Here is a 23,474-nt window from a genome sequence, read left to right on the forward strand (position 1 = left end):
TAGAGGAAGTAATACTCTTGATCTGATTATCGGTAGCAATTCTTCATGCATTAAGAATTTGCAGATAAAGGAACCACTATGTGGCAGTGATCACAGTGTGCTGAAGTGGGATTTACTCAAAAGAGATAACTAACATCAAGGGTAGTAGTAGTAATAATGTCCTGTGATGCAAGAAAGCAAGCGTATAAGCTTATGCAGCATCAGCCAAAAAAAATAAATAATTTACACGACCATTCCCTCTAAATGTTTGTCCAGTTCCTCCTCAAATTTATTTAACCTATCAACTTCCACAACGACAGATGGAAGTTTGTTCTAGCAATTAACCACCGCTGGCTAAAGGCAAATTCCCACACATCTATTCTACATCTTTCCTCAATTTGAATTTATACCCCCTTAGGTTTGTATTCTGAACAAATGGAAGAATCCCATCAGAATTCAGCACGCTCAACCCATTCAAAGCCTTATACACCTCAATTAGATCACCTCGCAGGTGCCTAGTCTCCAGCCGCTGCAATTTGCAGAACTTAATCATCTCTTGGTAAGAGGATCCCTTCATTCCCCTCACCAATCTTGTTGCCCTTCTCTGTACACTCTCAAGCAAATCTACATCCTTCCTAAAATGAGACACCCAGACCTGTATGCAGTACTCAAAGCATGATCTGACCATTGCCTTATACAGAGGGACAATCACCTCCTTTTCCCTTCTAGCAAAATTCCTGTATATCATTTACAAAACTCCATGACCTGCTATTTCAGCCTGACTGCATTGTTCAGAAAATTTCACATCTGACTGTACAATTACTCCCAGGTCTTTTTCATTTTCTACCACCTTAAGTGTAGTACCACACAGTTGGTACATTCCTCTGAAGTTACTTCTACCCATATGCAGTAACTTGCATTTGTCAATGTTAAACTTCAGTTGCCACTTCTCAGCCCATCTTCCCAAATTTTCTAGATCCTGTTGCAGTAGCACACTGCCATTACTTTTTTCATTAATAACCCTACCAACATTTGTATCATCTCCAAACGTCGACATTAAGCCTGATATACCTTCATCAGTATCATTGATAAATATATAAAACAACAGTGGACCCAACACCGAACCCTGTGGGACTCCACGAAGAGCAGCACCCACTGATTACCACCCTCTGTCTTCTCCCACTCAACCATCCTTTTATCTATTGTAGCAACTTACCCTTAATACTATTCTGCTTCAATTTGTATAGTAGTCTTCTATGCACAACAGTTTCAAAAGCTTTCTTGAAATACAAGTATATAATATCAAAATTATTTTTTGCATCCAGTTCCTTTGTAACCACATCATAATATCCTATCAAATTTGTCAGACAAGACTTTCCCTTAACAAACCCATGCTGTGTCTGAATTATTGCTGCAGTCTTGTCCAGTTGATCCTGCAATACATCTTTAACCAGTGACTCCATTATTTTACCCAGAACAAAAGTTAAACTAACTGGTCTGTAATTACTCATGTCACTCTTCAATTTTCCTTTGTGAATTGGGGATACATTTGCACATCTCCAGTCAGTGGGGACCTGCCCTGAGTCCAAGGATGCTCTCATAATTATGGCTAAGGGTTTGCTTACTTCCTTTGCCACCTCCTTTAATAAGTGGAGAGATCCCATCCACCCCAGATGCCTTTCTTATGTTTAACTTCACAATTTCTCCTCCACTTAGCTCTCTGTTATTACAAAATCATTAAGCACCCTGCTACAATTTGATAACCTTCTGGCATTGTCAATCGTTAATAACTCCTCATGTGTGAATGTAGATGCAAAATACTCATTCAGTTTGTTTGCTATCTGAGCAGGATCATCAACAGTCAAACCATCGATATCAAGTGTACCAATCAGATTCATCCCTTCCTTTTAGAGTTAATATAAGCAAAGAAATCCTTGCTGTTTTTCTTGGCATCCTTTGCCAAAGATTTCTCGTAATCTCCCTTTGCCTGCCTAAATTCCTTTGTGACTTGATTACAGACTAACTTTTATCTGCCATAGGCTTCTGTGTCACCTGATAATTTAAATTCATCCTATACATTTTTTTTCTCTGCCATGAGTCTCATTAGTTTATTTGATAACCGTTTGGGGCTAATGCTTGAACAATATTTCTTAATAGGTATGAAACTTTTAGTAGCTTCCATGATTAATTTGTTCCTACTTAGTATTTGCTGTTCGTAACTTCATCAGTTGATCCCACTGTACAGAATTTAAAAACTGTCTGAGACCACTGTAGTCACATTTACAGAAGCAAAAACCCTTTCCTTTACCCCTGCATGTAATTATATCTTTAAGTAAATTCCACATCAGTACACTATGATCACTGCCACCTAGTGATTCCTTTATCTGCAAATTCTTAATGCACCAATGATCAATGCTGACAACCAGATCAAGTGTATTACCCTCTCTGGTTGCCTCTTGAACATGCTGCTGCAGAAAACAATCATCCAATAAATCTACAAAAGTCTTGCTAGTGTGTGAGTGGCCAACACACAAGTTCCAATCAATATGTGGGAAGTTAAAATCCCCCATTATAAGACATTCTGATTTACTAGCCCACTCTGTTTCTCTATACAATTGTTCGTTGTACTCATTCGAGTCATTAGACTTGTAACACACTCCTACTCTTATTTTTGCTTTTGCAGTGCCTATGTCACACCAAACTGACTCAACAGTGCATTGTCCATCTATATCAACTGGATGCACTTCTTTTGATTTTATGTTTTTCTTAATTAACAGCATAACCCCTCCTCCGTTCCTATCCTGGCTATCCTCTCCATACACATTGTACTCCCCAAATTCCAATTCTGCATTCCTAATATCTGTGACACCACGTCTCTGATATCCCAACAATATCCGCCTTTGATGTCTTGACTAACACTTCAAATTCATCAAATTTATTTACTCTAATTCAAGCATTGGTATAGATGCAAGTATACATTTTTGTTAGTTGTTGGCGGATCAGCTTCTGTGGCCATAATGCACCTCCTATAGTTTTTGCATTTAACTCTGATCTATGCCCGAAGCAGAATTCGAACACGCGACCTTTGGGTTGCCAGGCAGGCACTTTACACACCTGGCTAACCCGGTTGGCGCAAGTATACATGCACCTATTCTTATTCTTAGTTACCCTAACACATCCCATAAACCCACCTGCTTCACGATGACTGCCATCAGCCCCTGGAATCCCCAGCACCCCTCGCTCCAGGCCACTGCATATTCTAATAGAAGCAGTGCAAGAATCACTTTCACCTCTGTCTGTAGCTACTTTTAACCTTTTAGTCTGTGAATCCCCCCCAAGCTAGCAGTGTTTCGGCCCATCTAACAATGCCTCGATAGCATCAGCAAATATTCTTGCATCCTTTCTATTTAAGTGTATCCCATCCCTATAGAAGCAGTCTCTCCTGTTAACAAACACAGACCACGCTGAAAAAAATTCTACCCCTTGAGCCTTGCACATTCCCTCCAGGGCCGAATTGATTGACAAGGCTCTCATCATGTACTTCCTCCTATTGTGTCTGGGGAGAATTGCAGACACTTTCAAATTCAACCGTAATTCACGACTTTTTTGCAACATTGACCTGTACTTTTTTAAGTAAATCTGCAGATCTCCTACACTTAATGTCATTGGTGCCAACGTGTACAACAGTATTACCCTTTGTGCCCTTAAAAGATGATATATGTTTCACAACGTGATCAACTTTTGTCCCTGGCAGACATACCCTGGTCCTATTCCATCTACCCTTTTTACACAATATACTCCCCGTCTCCCTGACAATAGAGTCACCAACAATAACTAGTTCCCTTGGGATCAGCACATTCTGCCTTGGAGATTGCTGCTGTGTTGCCTGGTGCCCAGGAGTGAGCTCTGGCATTGAATTGGGCAGCTGAGAGCTTGATGGGCCCCCTCATATTAATTTCTTCGAGTGCATCTACCCTACACCTCAAGCTCTCATATATGCCCATTAGAACGCTGAGTTGACGCCCAATTTATAGACACTCTCTGCACCTGGCACACGCAAAGACATCCTCCTTGGCTACATCATGTTCTCTTCCAGAGAGTTCGGCAAACATTTCACAAGTTGCACATTTTATTAGGCTGTGATGCATTGGAGAATTGCTCCCCCACAGTTCTCCCCTGATGCATTAGAGAATCGCTCCCCTCATTTCTCCCCTGAGTCACAGCACTCCTGCCACTTTGTGCCCATTTCTTTGCTGCTCTAGTTTGGGACATGATTTTTTAAATTAATAAGATCAATAAATTCATTTGATCTTATTAATTGTCAATACTACACTAACTAATAGAATCCTAAATGCAGTGATGTGTATTACGCTATATAATTTTACGTTAGAGCTACCTAGTTACCACAATTAAAAATTTGAATTCCCTACCACTCTCTATACAAAAACAATGGCTGCAAGATTCGGACGAAACAACAGTTTTACCTATAATAAATAGTAATCTACAAAAACTCTTATCTAAATTAAAAATAAAAATAACCAGCGTAACTAGAACTATAAGGCTACTTATAAAGTACAATATAAAATAACAATTAGGTAAATAAAATGGCAAACACATCGCTTTTTTGGAGCCTGTAATTCACAGCTGTAATTTTTAAAGAGAGTCAGTGCCCTCTTTCGTAAAGGGTAGGAATTTGCTTTCGTAAAGGTGACTACGTAAAGGTGATCATTTTAGTGTTCCCACTGCAAATGGGTGCTGAAGTTGCTAACAAAAGAAACAAAATTCAGTAGCAGAAAATCTGCCAGTGATATACTTTCAAGGAAATAACTGCAATAAGTTTCAAAGGTTTTTTTTTTAAATGCCACCTTATAAGGTGGCCTTAAAAAAAAAAAAAAAAAAAAAAAAAAAAAGAGTCTAACATACCTAACCACCTGTTTTTTTTTTTTAAAAAAAAGAGTCTAACGTCTAACCACCTGTCATCTCTAATGAAGAATACACCTCAAATTGTCAGATCATCACAAAATATGATGGTCACAGTGTTTTGGCGTAAGCCCAGTTTTGGTTGATTTTTTTGGGAAAGGTCGGACTATAAATAAGGAAGGAAAGATATTGTAAAACAAGTGATAAGTGTAATAGGCTTATAAAACAAAAAAAAAGAATACTCTTAAGAGGATGCCAAATTATGTTACACGATGATGTAAATATGATTTGGTACTTAATAAATGATAATAAAATGTCAACTTTGTATTTGCTGCCTTTATACTTTTATGGCCAGTGACATTATTTATTGTTTGTTTTTTTTGTTATTTGGTTTTTAGGAGCATTAGCAACTAAGGCCATATTGCTCTGGGGATATGTGGTGGTCATTCCCTGACCTTTCCACATCCTCTGTATTTGGTGGTCACGGGCTTGATCCTCAGTCTAATCAAGAAGCATGTGCTACACACTGCTGCTCCTGCCCACCTGGCTACGGAGGTGACACATTACTTATGGATTGACCCTTATAAATTATGACCATAGCACTTGATCTTTCAGCAGTGTAAACTGTTTTATTGAGGATCTTTATTATTTTGCAAATTAATGTAATGTGTCATCTCTCTCTCTCTCTCTCTCTCTCTCTCTCTCTCTCTCTCTCTCTCTCTCTCTCATGTAAAATACTTCTGATGCTATTGTTAGCAGTTAAGTTTAGATAACTAAGCACAGACATTGTTTAATCTACTCTAAGCATGAGATCAAAAACCAGTACTTTATTTGAGTGTATTTTGTTAATTGGTTAATTTGTTTTTATTTTATTTTATTTTTTATTTTATCTTTGAATCTGCCAAAATATCTATTTGTCAGTTTTGACATAGAGTAAGGAAATTTGTTGAGTTCATTCACAATTTACTAGTTTTGTGTTGATGAAGCAGGTAGTTTTTTATTATTTCTAGAAAACCCAGCAAATTACCTGTTAAAGAAGCAGTTGTTTCCCAGCTCTTTTAGCAAACAAATTTTCAAAGATCAAATCATTGTCAGAGTGACTACATCAGTTAATCACTTTGATGCATGATTTTTTCCATTGAAGTTACTTACTTCCAATACTGCTTGAGAAAATCTTAACCTGATACCATGACCATGATATCAGGTTAGGGAAATTTGATTAGTGAATTCCCAGTGACCATATAAATTGGTAGTGTTTAATGGCTATGTTCTTTTTTGTGAACTTATTTGGAAATTTTCTCTAACTTCACCTAAAAATTATGTGAGAGTTTGGGTGCTATTTTAGGTTAAGGAACACATTCTGAAGTATTTATTGAATTGTTTATTGATGGGCACATTTAGTCTGTCTTCTGCATCTGAACTCAATATTCCTTTTCTAGAAAGAATGGTCATCTCCTACTAGCTAAACAAGCAACTTTTTTCAAACATGCTTGTGCCAAAGGTTCTTCTGAAGTGGATCTTCCACCTTTACCAAGATGTAACTTTTCACAATCAAGACTTTTAAAATCCAGAAAAACAACCAACCTACTCCACCATCTCACTCAAAAACAACTTCAAGTACCTTTAGTATTCAGTATTTTTGGATGAGATAAGCATGATCCTTGAGGTGAAAGTCACGCCTCGTCTTATTATGCTATATGTTGGTTTTCCAACATATAGCATAATAACTGATACATAATTTGTTTCTAGTCAGCTAAAAGAAATGCACAAAGATCCACTTTGTTGACTTTTGAGAGTTAAAACATTTGAATGAAAATCTCCCACACCTTGCTTTCCAGGCTACTACACATCCAAATACAAAAATCACTTATATCCTCATCCACAGGCAGAGATGTAAGAATCACTCACAGTTGTGACTCTGGATACTACAGGGTGTCCCAAAAGTCACTATCTATTTGAATTTCAAGATGAATTTCATAAAAATGAAAGCAAAATAATAATATTGCTATTAAAACTTTTTTTTTTTGAAATTCGCCTTATTTAGCCTAATAGATAGTGACTTTTGGAACACCCTGTATTAATCTATTAGTCTGCATAACCCTTTGAGCTAGCCATTTTTGACCCACTTAAGACTGCCTAATAATAGCTGTTCTACAGTACCATAAATATTTTTGCACCTTCTATTTAAGTGTTTCCCATCACTGTAAAAATACCTCTCCTGTTAGCAAGCACAGACCACACTGAGCTTGCTCACAAGAGAGGTAGCAAGCACAGACCACACTGAGAAAAATTCCACCCCATGAGCTTTGTGCAGTCTCTGCAGAGCCAAAATGATTAGCAAGGCTCTCACATGTACTCCCTCCTATTGTGGGCAGAATTACAGACTCTTTAAAATTTAATCGTAACTTGCAACTTTTTCTCAACATTGTTTTTGTACTTTTTCGGTAAATCCTCAGCTCTTCTCCTCTTAATATCATTAATACCCATGTGTACAACAATATCACCTTTTGTGCCCTTAAAAGATGATAACTGCTTTACAGCATCATCTACTTTTTCTCCTGACTAACATACCCTGATCCTATTCCACTTATCCTTTTTACAAAGTATATTTCCCATTTCCTTGAAAATATAGGCCAACAATAGCCACTTGCTGTGGAACAGCACATTCTTCCCTGGAGATTCTCATTGTGCCATGTGTGTAATAAGTGTAATCTCCAATGTTGTGTTATTATATTAGCTTATTTAAAACCATGTTATTGTTTGTTTTTCCATAGCTTTATCTGCTTTATCTATGTGTGACAGATAGTAATAGTAATACCCAGGATTTCCTGAATGCCACGACAATTTAAAAATTAAATGAAAGTAAACCAAAAATCTTTACAAAGATTTTGTCTGATTATTTTATTATAATCAGTAATTATTTATTTAGGAATTATCAAAAATGGCTGCTGCTGTCAGAGAAATATTGAAAACATTTGTTATACATCAAGTCAGTCAAGATGAAGCCTTCAAAATGTATGTTTTCATGCATTTTTATTTAATTTATTAGCAGAACTTTGTCTTCATTATATTCCATTTAATACACAAATAATCCTGTTTGATATTATTTTAATTAGTCACTGTTTTTATTTCTTTCTATTCCACCTGGCCTACACATAGGTGTAATCAGAATTTACTAACTGAACTTTCAATTCTGTATGAACTCACTTTTAACTATCTTTCTGTATTTTCCTGGCATGTGGAGATTTTCATAATGCTATCTCTTTGAAACTACCTTCCTGGAACAAGTATATTTAGTACCAAAGTTCTGTGTATTCTCATTACACAATGGAAAAGAAAAAGAGGAATTGGGATAATGATATTAAAATCATTATACAGGAAAAGAAAGAAGCCTCTAAAAAATGGTTAAACAGCAAAACAATAGGAGCAGAAATTGAATAAAGCATGTAGAAAGAAAAATAGAGAAATATGGGTCCATTTTATATCAAAATTGGAAATGGATATATTAGTGAAAACACCCAATTTTTATAAAATCATAAAAAATATGAATAAGGACATTAAAGAAAATATCGAACTCCAAATAATTAAAAAAGAAACCTGGTTAGATTACTTCCAAAATTTATGGACAGAAATTGATACTAATTTGTATAATATATCACCAAATGAAAATACGGATAGGGAAGGTATATCTTTATGAGAATTTAAAGATGCTTTAAATAACAGTAAATCTGGGAAGTCTCCAGGTGAAGACAATATAAACATGGAATTAATAAAATATGCTGGTAATAATTTCCATAGACACCTGTTAAGACTATAATTTAGTTTGGAACCAAGGAACAAGTCGATCAATTATTGCACGATTATTGTCAGAAAAATTACGGAGATATATTGATCCAGCTTTTACATTAAAAATTTTAATAGAGAAAAACAGAGAATATAATATTGAAACACATTGTGCATTTATTGATTTCAGGAAAGCTTTCGATATGGTCTCTAGAGGAATATTATGGGAAATTTTAAAACAATTAAATATCCCTAATCAATTATTAAATGCTGTAATGGATGTCTATCTTAATAACAGAATTGCAATGAAGTCCAACTCTGGTATAACTGAATGGAAATCAATCAGTCAAGGAGTTCGTCAAGGATGCCCAATGTCACCATCATTGTTTAATATTTATATAAATGGAATAGTCAGAGAATGGAAGAATACTGTCAATTGTGGTTTTAAAATTGATCGAGTAAGTTAATTAAATACTTTATTATTTGCGGATGATCAAATAATAATAGCTCAGAATGAATACGAACTTCAAAGATCAATTTTTACCTTAAATAATATTGCTGAAACATTCGGAATGGAAATTTCAAATGAAAAGACTAAAGTTATGGCATTTAAAGGTAATCCAATCAGAAGCAAAATAGTAATAGAAAATACCATCCTGGAACAAGTAAATTCATTAAAGTATCTTGAATGTTATCTTTCTTATGTAGAAGAAAAAGATATTGAATTAAAGCTTTCCAATTTTCTAAAAGTTACAGGTTTAATTAACAGTATCCTAAAGCCAAATAAAGTTCAAAAGTAAAGAAAGATAAAAGCTTATAAGGTGATAGCAAAACCCACTTTACTCTATGGAAGCGAAATGGGGACAATTAAACCAAAAGATGAGAAAAGGATTGAAAGTGCTGAAATGAAATTTATTTGCCAAACCAGTGTCTATAGATTATTAGACAAGAAGAAAAGTTCTGATATTCACAAAGAATTAGACATTGATTCAATAATTGATAGAATGGATAGAAAATGGATTAATCATATGGACAGGATGTACCCAGCAAGATTACCAAAGAAGATTACGAAATATCAGCCAGTTGGAAAAAGAGATCCAGGATGTCTGAAGAAAAGATGGACTGAGACCGAACAGGCCATCTGACCTAAATCCTTGGAAGGATGACGAAGTTCTGTGGAAGAATCATCGATAATGTAAAAGTCATGGCTGGGAAAACTCTGCAAAATTTCTATGGAGATCACAGCCACTTCTACCCTTGAATTAGATTTAAAATAGAGTTAGAAAACAGCAATTCTCTTCCATTTCCTAACATCCTTATAACAAAATATGACAACCACAAATAATATATGTAGCATACACATCTATAAGTGAAACCATAGCAACCCTGAATGAATTGGAGTTATCATATTCTATATCCTGTGAACCCTGAGAATTGGTGGAAAGGGTACTTTACTTCAGTGATATGTATACCATCTCTTGATTACATCTCCCTTGTATTCATGTTCATCATTGCTTTTTTAGCCTTCTTAATTCTTTATTTAATTGCTTCTTAATTGCTTTATCTTATTTAATGTGTGTGTATTTACAATATCAGTAGCGTACAATTTATTAATTTTTTTTATTTAGCAATTGTGCATAGTCAGAGTGTGCAAGAGTATTCTTAAATGTGATTCCTGCTCAAGCCTTTTTCTAATAGATAGCCAGTTTCATTTCTCACATTCACTGTGTGCAATAGTATGCAATTCTGTGTCTTCTAATTTCTAAACTAATTTCACCCACTCCGTTTTCCATGTATAGTGATGATCTTATCCCACTTACTTACCTATTTTGCAGCACAGAGTAGAACGGAAAGTAAAATAAAATGATGGGTTTTAGTGAAAGCTGGTTTAATTGCTGAATACATAAAATAAACAGTAAAACAAATACATATAGTAGCCGGTAATACAAAAAACTTTTGGGCTTTTTGTAGCCCTTCATCAGTTAACCATTGGACTGCAAGTTTTAGGAATGTAGAACTTAAGAGCATACGATGGCAGTCATTACCGACGGCATGCCTGGTTGGAATCACGGCACATCACGTGCTCTAAGGCACCTCCGTAGCCAGGTGGGAAGGAGCAGCAGTGCGTAGCACACGCTTCTTGATTAGACCGGGGTTCAAGCCCGTCACCAACAAATACAGAGGATGCGGAAAGGTCAGGGAATGACCACCGCATATCCCCGGAGCAATATGGCCTTAGTTGCTAATGCTCCTGAAAACCAAATAACAAACAAACGTGCTCTAATACTTCTGTCAACAGAAACAGAGAATGTTGTGTTCATCCTATTATCGAAGCAACCATCCTCATGACCGACAAACGTTGGGAACATTCCCATACATCACAACCACAGGCTTTAACTTCCAACGATTAGTTGTTGCATCACGCAGTTCACTGTGCATGATTGCCATTGTACGCTCTTAAATTCTATGTTCCTAAAACTTTCAGTCCAACAGATGAAGGGCTACATAAAGCCTGAAAGCTTTTTGTATTACCGGTTATGTATTTGTTTTACAGTTTATTGTATGTAGTCAGCATTAAACCAGCTTTAAATACAACCCATCATTTTACTTTACTTTCCATTGTGCTCTGTGCTGCAAAATAGTTAATAAAATAATGAATCCAGAGCGCATAGGCCTTTTTACTTATATATTTACCTATAGTTTTGCAGATGAAATGTTCCACTTTCAGTTGAATAAGCCCAGCTTGGCACATAGCTACAACTTCTTGGGGTATATAACACCAGCTCCTTAAATGTATATTTTCAGGTAAATTAGTGAGGAATAAAAAATTTAGTTAACTTCATTCAAAGGTGGAAATGACTATTCAGAACTGGATGTATGCCCCAGAACCAGGAGAAGAGTAGAGAGGCACCACCATTCCTAGGTTAAGATAATCTTCACCAGAAAAAATGGCTTCATCACCCTAATGCAATCTTATCTTGACATTCAACATACCACATCATTCAACTTCTATCAAGGCTGGATATCTAGTATGCAATGTCAAACCATATATTCAAAATCTATTATTGCATTTCTGATGGCAGAAATACAGACATACCCAGAGAGCTTGTTAAGAACCCCACTTGTGCAAAGTGCATGTTAATAGAGCATAGCTGCCAGTACTTCACTGCCTTGCAAATAGTTTGTGCAAATTGCAAAAAAGGTCACTCAACCTATGTTAGAACATATTACTGCTGCAGAAGTGGAAAACATATCCAAATATATAAAACTGATCATTGTCTCCCAAGAAGCAAAATAAATTATATCATCACCACCAACCAATAGTAACAGACCTGTTTATGCTGAAATCACCAAGGCATACAAATTAGCTGAAACATTTTTTAGCTCTGCCTGAAACAGCACACATAGTGTACTGCAATTACCATGGTATCTGACCTAGTAAGTACACAGTAATATCCTTCTGCTTCCAACTTCCAAGAGACATATTTGAAACCACTGGATACACCAAAACTGTGTCAGTACATTATCATCAGAAAGGACTGAAACCATAAAAATACTGTACATGTTAGTGTGGCAGTTCTAATCAACTCACTTGTTCCCGTCAAATATATTTTACTACATTATCCTCGCCTTTCTAGAGGCAATAGACTGAATGCATGTTGATATCTGCATTACAGTCTACACCTTATACATCCCATCAGGTTACACCATTCAATTAAATCAATTAGATAAACTTATAGCCAAACTACAACACCTTTTTGCATTTTAAGAGATCTAAATGGTCATCGTATAACATGGGATAACAATCACATAGATCAAAAAGGAAAACTGATTGCACAATTTTAGATATAAGGGAGATAGAAACTGTCTTGACTACCTTAACTCAACATAAAGAAGTAGCACATAGTTAGTAATAGTAATAGAGGAATGTGATGCAAGAAAGCAAACATATGAGCTTATGTAGCATCACCCAAAAAAAAAAAAAAAATTAACACAACCATTCCCTCTAAACATTTGTCCAGTTCCTCCTTGAATTTATTTAAACTATCAACTTCCACAATGACAGGTGGAAGTTTGTTCCAGCAATTCACCACCCGCTGGCTAAATGCAAATTTCCACACATCTATTCTACAACTGTCTTTCCCCAATTTGAATTTATGCTCCCTTAGGTTCGCAATCTGAGCAAGTGGAAGAATCTCATCAGAATTCAAGACTTTATACACCTCAATCAGATCATCTCACAGGTGCCTAGTCTCCAGCTGCTGCAATTTGCAGAACTTAAGCCTCTCTTGGTAAGAAGGTGCCTCCATAGCCAGGTGGGCAGGAGCAGCAGTGTGTAGTGCACACTTCTTGATTAGACCGGGGTTTGAGCCTGTGACCACCAAATACGGAGAATGCAGAAAGGTCAGAGAATGACCACCGCATATCCCCGGAGCAATATGGCCTTAGTTGCCAATGCGCCTAAAAACCAAATAACAAACAACAAACATCTTGGTAAGAGAACCCCTTTGTTCCCATCACCAATCTTGTTGCCTTTCTTTGTACATGCTCAAGCAAATCTACATCCTTCCTAAAAGGAGGCCTCCAGACCTGTACACAGTGCTCAAGGTGTGTCCTGACCATTGCCTTATACAAAAGATTAATCATCTCCTTTTCCCTGCTAGCAAAATTCCTATGTATCATTGACAAAAACCCATGACCTGCTCTGGCAGCCTGTCTGCATTGCTCAGAAAATTTTACATCTGACTGCACAATTACTCCCAGGTCTTTTTCATTTTCTACCACCTTAAGTGTAGTACCACACAGGTGGTACATTCCTCTGGGGTTAGTTCTACCCATATGCAGTACTTTGCATTTGCCAATGTTAAACTTCACTTCTCAGCCCATTTGCCCAAATTTTCTAGATCCTATTGCAGTAGCACACTGCCATTACTGTCAGTAACAACCCTGCCAACATTCGTATCATCTGCAGTTTGACTCTAAACCTGATATACCTTCATCAATATCATTGATAAAGGTCATCAGCAATAGCAAAACGCTCGAGTATCCCTACCACATGAGTTATACAACTAGCAAGGAAACTGACTTTGTGAACAATAACCTGACACAGGTTATATGGAACTTGTCAGGTGGCTTGCAAGATAGTTTTGCACATTTTTTTTTTTTTTTTGGTTGAAGATTAATGACTGATATTTACCATTCTGCTCCAATTTGTACAGTAGTCTTCTATGCACAACAGTGTCAAAAGCTTTCCCGAAATCCTAGTATATGATATAAAAATTATTTTTTGCATTCAGTTCCTTTAACCACATGATAGTATCCAATCAAATTTGTCAGACAAGACTTTCCCTTAACAAACCCATGATGTGTCTGTATTATTGCTGCACTGTTATCTAGATGATCCTGCAATGCATCTTTAACCAGTGACTCCATTATTTTACCCGTAACAGAAGTTAAACTAACTGGTTTATAATTACTCATGTCACCCTTTGTGAATTGGGGATAGATTTACACATCTCCAGTCTGTGAGGACTTCCCCTGAATCCAAAGATGCTCTCATAATTATGGCTAAGGGTTTGTGTAGTTCCTTTGCTGCCACCTTTATATAACTGGATAGATCCCATATACCTGAGGCGCCTTTCTTATGTTTAACTTCAACAATTTCTCCTGCACTTCACCCTCATTTATTACAAAATCATTAAGCATCCTGTTATTTTTTGATAACCTACTGGCATTTTCCTCACTTATTTACTCCCAATGTGTGAAATAGATGTAAAATACTCATTCGGTTTGTTAGCTATCAGAGCAGGATCATCAACAGTCGAACCATCTATATCAAGTGGACCAATCTGATTCATCATCTGATTCATGTACTGAGTACAATTATTAGTTGTACTCAGTAGAGTTATTAGCCCTTTAACACTCTCCTACTCTTATTTTTGCTTTCCCAGTGCTTATGTCACACCAGACTGACTCTACACATTGTTCGCCCCAAATTCCGATTCTGCATTCCTAATATCTATGTGACGCCATATCTCTGATATCACCATAATATCTGCCTTTGATTGACCAGCACTTCAAATTCATCAAATTTATTTACTATAGTTCTAACATTAGTGTACACGTAAGTATATATTCAGTGCCTCTGTAGCCAGGTGGGAAGGAGCAGCAGTGCGTAGCACATGCTTCTTGATTAGACCGGGGTTCAAGTCCGTCACCACCAAATATGGAAGATGAGGAAAAGTCAGGAAATGACCACCGCATATCCCAGAGCAATATGGCCGTAGTTGCTAATGCTCCTAAAAACCAAATAACAAACAACAACAAACAAGCAAGTATATAGGCGCCTCTGTAGCCAGGTGGGAAGGAGCAGCAGTGCGTAGCACATGCTTCTTGATTAGACCGGGGTTCAAGCCCATCACCACCAAATACAGAGGATGCGGAAAGGTCAGGGATGCGGAAATGATCACCGCATATTCCCGGAGCAATATGGCCTTAGTTGCTAATGCTCCTAAAAACCAAATAACAACAAGCAAGTATATAAAGCGCCTCTGTAGCCAGGGGGCACGAGCAGCAGTGCATAGCACACACTTCTTGATTAGACTGGGATTTGAGCCAGTGACCACCAAATACGGAGGATGCAGAAAGTAGTAGTAGTAGTGGCATGGGATGCAAGAAAACAAGTGTATGAGCTTATGCAGCATCAGCCAAAAAAAAAAAAAAAAAAAAAATCACACCATTGCCTCCAAATGCCTGTCCAGTTCCTCCTTAAATTTATTCAACCTATCAACTTCCACAACGACAGATGGAAGTTTGTTCCAGCAATTAACCACCCGATGGCTAAAGGAAAATTTGCGCACATCTATTCTACATCTGTCTTTTCTTAATTTGAATTTATGCCCCCTTAGGTTCGTAATCTGAACAAGTGAAAGGATCCCATCAGAATTCAGCGTGCTCAACCCATTCAAGGCCTTATATACCTCAATCAGATCACCACGCAGGTGCCTAATCTCCAGCCACTGCAATTTGCAGAACTTAAGCCTCTCTTGGTAAGAGGATCCCTTCATTCTCCTCACCAATCTTGTTGCCCTTCTCTGTACACTTTCAAGTAAATCTACATCCTTCCTAAAATGAGGCCTCCAGACCTGTATGCAGTACTCAAGGTGTGGCCTGACCATTGCCTTATACAGAGGGATAATCACCTCATTTTCCCTGCTAGCAAAATTCTTATATATCATTGGCAAAACCCCATGACCTGCCCTGGCAGCCTGTCTGCATTGCTCAGAAAACTTCATATCTGACTGCACAATTACTTCCAGGTCTTTTTCATTTTCTACCACCTTAAGTGTAGTACCACACAGATGGTACGTTTCTCTGGGGTTACTTCTACCCATATGCAGTACTTTGCGTTTGTCAAGGTTAAACTTCAGTTGCCGCTTCTTAGCCCATCTGCCCAAATTACCTTGATCCTGTTGCAGTAGCACACTGCCATTACTGTCATTAACAACCCTGCCAACCTTTGTATCATCTGCAAACTTCGACATTAAGCCTGATATGATATACCTTCATCAATATATCATTGATAAATATACAAAACAACAGTGGACCTAACACCGAACCCTGTGGGACTCCACTAATAACATTAGTCCACGAAGAGCAGCACCCATTGATTATCACCCTCTGTCTTCTTCCACTTAACCATCCTTTTATCCATTGTAGCAACTTACCCTAATACCATTCAGCTCCAATTTGTACAATAGTCTTCCATTCGCAACAGTGTCAAAAGCTTTCCTGAAATCCAAATATATGATATCAAAATTATTTTTTGCATCCAGTTCCTTTGTAACCACATCATAATATCCTATCAAATTTGTCAAACAAGACTTTCCCTTAACAAACCCATGCTGTGTCTGAATTATTGCTGCAGTCTTGTCTAGATGATCCTGCAATGCATATTTAACCAGTGATTCCATTATTTTACCCAGAACAGAAGTTAAACTAACTGGTCTATAATTACTCGTATCACCCTTCAATCCCCCTTTGTGAATTGGGGATACATTTGCACATCTCCAGTCCGTGGGAACCTCCCCTGAGTCCAAGGACGGTCTCATAATTATGGCTAAGGGTTTGCTTAGTTGCTTTGCCGCCTCCTTTAATATAACTGGATATATCCCATCCACCCCAGGTGCTTTTCTTATGTTTAACTTCAACAATTTCTCCTCCACTTTGCTTTCAGTTATTCCAAAATCATTATGAGTATCCTGCTACAATTTGATAACCTTCTGCCATTTTCAAACCTTAATAATTCCTCATGTATGAATGTAGATGCAAAATACTCATTCAGTTTATTTGCTATCTGAGCAGGATCATCAACAGTCGAACCATCGATGTCAAGTGGTAGAAAGGTCAAGGAATGACCACTGCATATTCCCGGAGCAATATGGCCTTAGTTGCTAATGCTCCTAAAAACCAAATAACAAACAACAAACAAACAAGCAAGTATATAAGCACCTATTCTTATTCTCTGTTGGGTCCTGGGACATTAGCATTAGCATTAGTAGAGGCATATGATGCAAGAAAGCAAGCTTATTCAGCATCAGCCAAAAAAAAAAAAAAAAAAAAACCCTCTCCCATTTCACCCCTCCGTTCGTTCGAAATACCTGTCCAGTTGAGCTTTAAATTTGTTTAGGCTATCAACTTCAACAACAAGTGATGGAAGTCGGTTCCACCAACCAACCACCCGCTGGCCAAAGGCAAATTTCCGCACATCTATCCGACATCCGTCCTTCCTCAATTTGAATTTATGCCCTCTGAGGTGATTATTCTGAGAAAGATGAAGAATCCCATTGGCATTGAGCATATTAGCATTAGCATTAGTAGAGGCATATGATGCAAGAAAGCAAACTTATGCAGCATCAACCAAAAAAAAAAAAAAAAAAGCACACTCCCATTTCACCCCTCCATTCATTCTAAATTCCTGTCCAGTTCAGCCTTAAATTTATTTAGGCTATCAACTTCTACAACAAAAGATGGAAGTCTGTTCCATCAATCAACTACACACTAACTGAAAGCAAACTTCTGCACATCTATCCTACAACCCTCCTTCCTCAATTTGAATTTATGCCCCTCTCAGGTCATTCTTCTGAGAAAGAGGAGGAATCCCATCAGCATTGAGCATACTCAAACCATTCAAGGCTTTATACACCTCAATCAGGTCACCTCGCAGGTGCCTATTTACAGACACCGTAATCTGCAAAACTTAAGTCTTTCTTCGTAAGAGTAACCCTTCTGTGATTAAGAAAAGTAAATAACTGATTTATCTTGTTACCAATCAGTTACTAATTAATTAACTAATAATATATTAAAATAATTGTTTTTAGTTTTATGCACATTCCCCACAGCATAATATTCACTCAACCTTTTGAGTTACTGTACTTCTTTCCATCTGAATTTTTATGAAAATTAAAATCAACACATATTTCATGGACCTTCTATAATTTAATAAAATAAACAAATAGCAAATATGTACCTCATATTGCAGTGAATATTTTCCAGAAATCCATAGGGTTCCAGGTAAAATCGAAAAATGTGATGATTCTAAATCCTACAGCAAGCTTAGTTTCCCACTATAAGTTCATTGAAGAGAGTCTATTGCAATATGTGCACCTGCCCATCAATTTTGAAGGATGCACCTTTGTTTTTCTTGTCCACAAACTTTTAGCAGTAAAGCATTGTTGTTTACAGTTTGTTTGGCAGTTTTTATTGTAAAAGAATAAAACATATTTGAGTTAAAAGGCTGAATTTTATTAAGCTCTGTATGCTCGTGGCTGTTCTTGAAAATTTGCTCTTATGATGCTTTTATCATAACCCCCTGGCATATGCTACTGACCTTTGGATGAAAAGCTTCTATATGAATTAAGATCTCACTTATTGCCTGGAAATTTTTGCCCAACAGCCCAGGGGGTACATGAACAAAGAAACAAAAATTAAAAGCTAGATATCATCTTATACCATTCGTGAGCAGAATTTTACAACTTAATATGGCGAAAACTTGGTTATATTGCTCAGTTTCAAGCATGTCTGACTTTTGTATGTAAAATATCTAATTAAAATTACAAGGTCACATACCCCATAAACAATTACTAACAGGTTGAATTTCCACACATATCCAGCAACTGTCCTTCAGTTTGAATTAATATCCTCTCATGTGTCTAGTGTGAGCAAGAGGAAAGACTTCATTTGCCACCTCTCAGCCCATCTCCTCAACTTTTCTAGAACCTGTTGCAGCAGCATATTGTTATTAGTGTCCTTAACAATCCTGCCAACCTTTGTATCGTCTGCAAACTTGGACATTAAGCTTGATATACCATCATCGATATAATTTATAAATACAGAAAACAACAATGGACCCAAAACTGGACCCTGAGGGACTCCACTAATAACATTAGTCCACGATGAGCCATGTCCATTGATTACCACTCTCTTGTCTTCTCCCACTCAACCATCCCTTTATCCATAGCAGCAATTTGTCTCCAATGCCACACTGCTCCTATTTGTGCAGCAGTCTTCCACGTGCAACAGTATCAAAAGGCTTTCTAAGATCCAAATATATGATATCAAAGTTAATCCCTGCATCCAGTTCCTTTGTGACTACATCATAGTATCCAATCAAATTGGTCAGGCAAGACTTTCCCTTAACAAAACCATGCTGTGTCCGAGCTATAACTGAAGTCTTGTCTAGATGATCCTGCAGTGCTTCTTTAACCAGTGCCTCCATTAATTTTTGTGGAACAGAAGTTAAACTGACAGGTCTATAATTATTGTGTCGCCCTTTGATCCTCCTTTGTGAATTGGGGTCACATTTGCACATCTCCAGTCCATGGATACCTCCCTTGAGTCCAAGGAAGCTCTCATAATTATGGCTAAGAGTTTGCTTACTTCCTTTGCTGCCTCCTTTAATATAACTGGATAGATCCCATCCACTCCGGGTGCCTTTTTTATGTTTATCTTCAACAATTTCTCCTCCACTTTCCTCTCAGTTATTACAAAATCATTTAGCTCACTGTCAGAGTTTAATCCACCGCTGGCATTCCCCTCCCTGAATAACTCCTCATGTGTGAATGTAGATGCAAAATGCTCATTTAGTTTGTTAGCCACCCAAGCAGGATCATCAACAGTTGAACCAAACATCAATATCCAGTGGACCAATCTGATTCATCCCTTTCTTTCTAGAGTTTACATAGGTTAAGAACTCTTTGCTGTTTTTCTTTGTATCCTTTGCCAAAGATTTCTAATAATCTGCCTTTGCCTGCCTTCTCTTCTTTGTGACTTAGTTACAGACCAGCTTATATCTATCATAGGCTTCCATGTCACGCATTAATTTATATGTATCCCATGCATTTTTCTTCCCTACCATATGTCTCATTAATTCATCTGACATCCACTTAGGCCTAAACTTCGAACAATATTTCTTAGTTGGTATGTAAAGCCTAGTAGCTTCCAAGATAAATTCTTTGAATGCCATAATAATTAATGATAGACACCAGCCAGGAATTAAACTAAAAATTTACTATACAATGAAATAATATACAATGAAATATGATGCAAATAAAATAAAACACTGATTAAATTATAGTTAAAATATAGTTAAAAACAATAAAATTAATTAAAATAAACTAGGTTAAAAGCGATAAAACAATACAATCTGGAGCTTTCGGAGAACTGCCGTCTCCTTCTTCAACAGCATACTACCAGTGCTAAAACACATCCTTAAGTAGCCGGTCCATGGCACTCATGCACGTGATCATCAGACACATGATCTACATTCTCCATGCGCGTATCGGAAATGGAAGTGGCTCGGGAGCGTGTCAAACAGAAACGGTCATCCCTTCTGAGGACAACTGCCTCAAACAGGGGGTGTAAACGGATCCCCCTGTCCCTATTAATAGTATTGTGACTGGATGAACCGATTCGCAAGCTCTCGAGCCACTTGCGTTCCCAAAATCCATGGGCGCGGTCGGTAATGACCGCGTCTTCAGGGGAGATCCGATGCTGCTTTTCCCAGAAATGCTCTGCCACAGCAGACCTCGCATAGTTAGCAATCTTGATAGCGGTCGTGTGTTCCCCCAGACGGTCCTTTAAACGTCGGCCCGTTTCCCCCACATAACACTCCTCACAATCCGGGCACTTAATCTCGTAGACCACATTGCTAGTATGGTCCTGGGCTACGGGATCTTTAACTTGGGATATCACTGTGTGCAACCTCCGACCCGGAAGTTGCACACAGCGAGTCTGGCACTCCCGCAATGCCCGTACAATACGTTCTGAAAGGCCCGGATAGTAAGGAATGTATGCAGTAGCCACAGGGGCAGGCCACTCCCTACGATTGGACTCAACCCTATGAATATATTTGTCCAAGACCCTCTGGGGGTATCCACATTTCCTGAGGTCTGCCGTGACTTTGCAAATTTCTATTTCCTTTTCTTCAGGGGTACTACAGTGGGTCCCCACCCTATTCAACAATGCCCTGGCTACACTGTTCTTATGATGACAAGCCTGTGCTGAGCTATAATGAACAAATTGGCCACGGCACATAGGCTTTCTATAGATCGTTGTTTTTAATCTAGATCCATCTCTGCTCACCAAGACATCCAGAAACGGGAGGGACCCAGCTTCTTCCACCTCCGAGGTAAATTGTATAAATGTGGAAAAGCTGTTGAGCATATTGAGCACCTCATCTTCCTTTCCCTTTTTTAAAATAGTGAAGGTATCGTCCACATATCTCCTCCACTCGCGCATGGGGAAATTCAACTGATGAAACACCCTAGTTTCCAGTTCCTCCATTGCCAAATTGGCCACAATGGCACTGATGGGGGAACCCATGGCCGTGCCATGGACCTGCTTATACATAACTTTTTGAAACACCATGGTAGTGCTTGCGAGGCAAAATTCCACACCTTTACAAATATCATCAATGCTTAGTAAAGATCTAGCACTAAAGCAATCATCTCGTTCCAAGGCCGATCTTACACAATGCACCCCATGTTCAATGGGGATACATGTGAACAAGGATACCACATCAAACGAAATCATGAGTTCGTCTTCACCTATAGATTGGCTTCTTATAAAGTTCACAAATTCCTTGCTGTTTCTGATTACTAAACTGGAGCGTCCCACTATAGGAGAGATGACTCCAGCTAAAAATCCAGATAAAGCATAAGTGGGACTACCCACAAATGATACTATAGGTCTCAACGGAATGCCCACCTTGTGCGTCTTTGGGAGGCCATAAAACCGAGGTAATCGACAACCTGAGGCATGAAGAGACCAATAAACTTCTTTGGTTATTTTACCAGCCTTATGCCATCCCTGTATAATGTTGTTGACTTGTCTCTCCAAACCAGCTAACGGATTTCGATGGGTAACTTTATATATGTTGCTGTCCTGTAAAAGATCCAGAGCTTTTGCACAATAATCATCCTTATTCAGTACCACTGTGGATCTGCCTTTGTCGGCAGGTAACATTATGATATCCTCATCTTTTCTGAGTTGTCTTAATGCTCTTTCATGTTTATGACTGAGATTAGAATGTGCTGTCCTGGTCTGACTCAAAATAGCCGCAACCCTAACCCGTATCTCATCAGCTTGGGTAACAGGTAACTTGTTGATGGCTTTTTCCACTCCCATAGCTATCTCTGCAATGGGAGGTCTGGCAGGAACCAAAGCAAACTTTGGACCCAGGCTCAATACTTCCTCCTGTTCTCTAGTAAATTGTTTGCCACTAAGATTATGAATAAAGTTGCCAGTATCCCTGTTACGCACCACCACGGATTCCTCTAACAATCTATTAAATTTGTTGATTTGCCTGCGCTTGTAAACCTCAGCAACCCTAGTTGCTTTATCTGCCACTACTCTCAAGACCAACGCACCATGCACTGGGGTTAAATTGGTACTGATGTATTCCAACTTCAGTCCAATACGACTTCTAATACCTCTCAGATCATTATGTAATTTAGAAATCCAAATACTTAGAACTTTTCTTTGATAGATCTTAGTAACTCTCCCCAGATGGTCATCATTGAAAGGCATTCTCACCCGAAAGCCATGTGGAACCAGCTCATGTGTTTTGCACCTATGAGCAAATCTCAGATGTTGCTTCTGTTTAGCTTCAGCTATGCTAATTTTCTGGTACTCGCGGATGTGTCGAAGCATCAAATGGCCATAATTATTCACTATATCTTGAAACAGGCCTATGGGGCTGGGAATTTCCATACTATAATAATTAATGATAGACACCAGCCAGGAATTAAACTAAAAATAAAAAGTTTCTGGGAAAAGCAGCATCGGATCTCCCCTGAAGACGCGGTCATTACCGACCGCGCCCATGGATTTTGGGAACGCAAGTGGCTCGAGAGCTTGCGAATCGGTTCATCCAGTCACAATACTATTAATAGGGACAGGGGGATCCGTTTACACCCCCTGTTTGAGGCAGTTGTCCTCAGAAGGGATGACTGTTTCTGTTTGACACGCTCCCGAGCCACTTCCATTTCCGATACGCGCATGGAGAATGTAGATCATGTGTCTGATGATCACGTGCATGAGTGCCATGGACCGGCTACTTAAGGATGTGTTTTAGCACTGGTAGTATGCTGTTGAAGAAGGAGACGGCAGTTCTCCGAAAGCTCCAGATTGTATTGTTTTATCGCTTTTAACCTAGTTTATTTTAATTAATTTTATTGTTTTTAACTATATTTTAACTATAATTTAATCAGTGTTTTATTTTATTTGCATCA

At 38.0% G+C, this 23,474-nt stretch overlaps 1 protein-coding gene across 1 annotated transcript; it reads right to left on the bottom strand.

The window, feature by feature from the left end:
* Positions 1 to 9,884: 9,884 nt before the first annotated feature.
* LOC150087083 (uncharacterized) lies at positions 9,885 to 22,893 on the bottom strand. Its single transcript, XM_090372368.1, has 2 exons — positions 21,949 to 22,893; positions 9,885 to 9,938 (listed from the first exon to the last, which is right to left on the bottom strand). The coding sequence occupies exons 1-2, from the start codon at positions 22,891 to 22,893 to the stop codon at positions 9,885 to 9,887; spliced, it is 999 nt and encodes a 332-aa protein (XP_090228494.1).
* Positions 22,894 to 23,474: the final 581 nt, after the last annotated feature.

Source organism: Mastigoproctus giganteus, chromosome 4 (assembly GCF_048544385.1).
Source record: "Mastigoproctus giganteus isolate SK-2022 chromosome 4, ASM4854438v1, whole genome shotgun sequence".
Lineage (NCBI taxonomy): Eukaryota > Metazoa > Arthropoda > Arachnida > Uropygi > Thelyphonidae > Mastigoproctus > Mastigoproctus giganteus.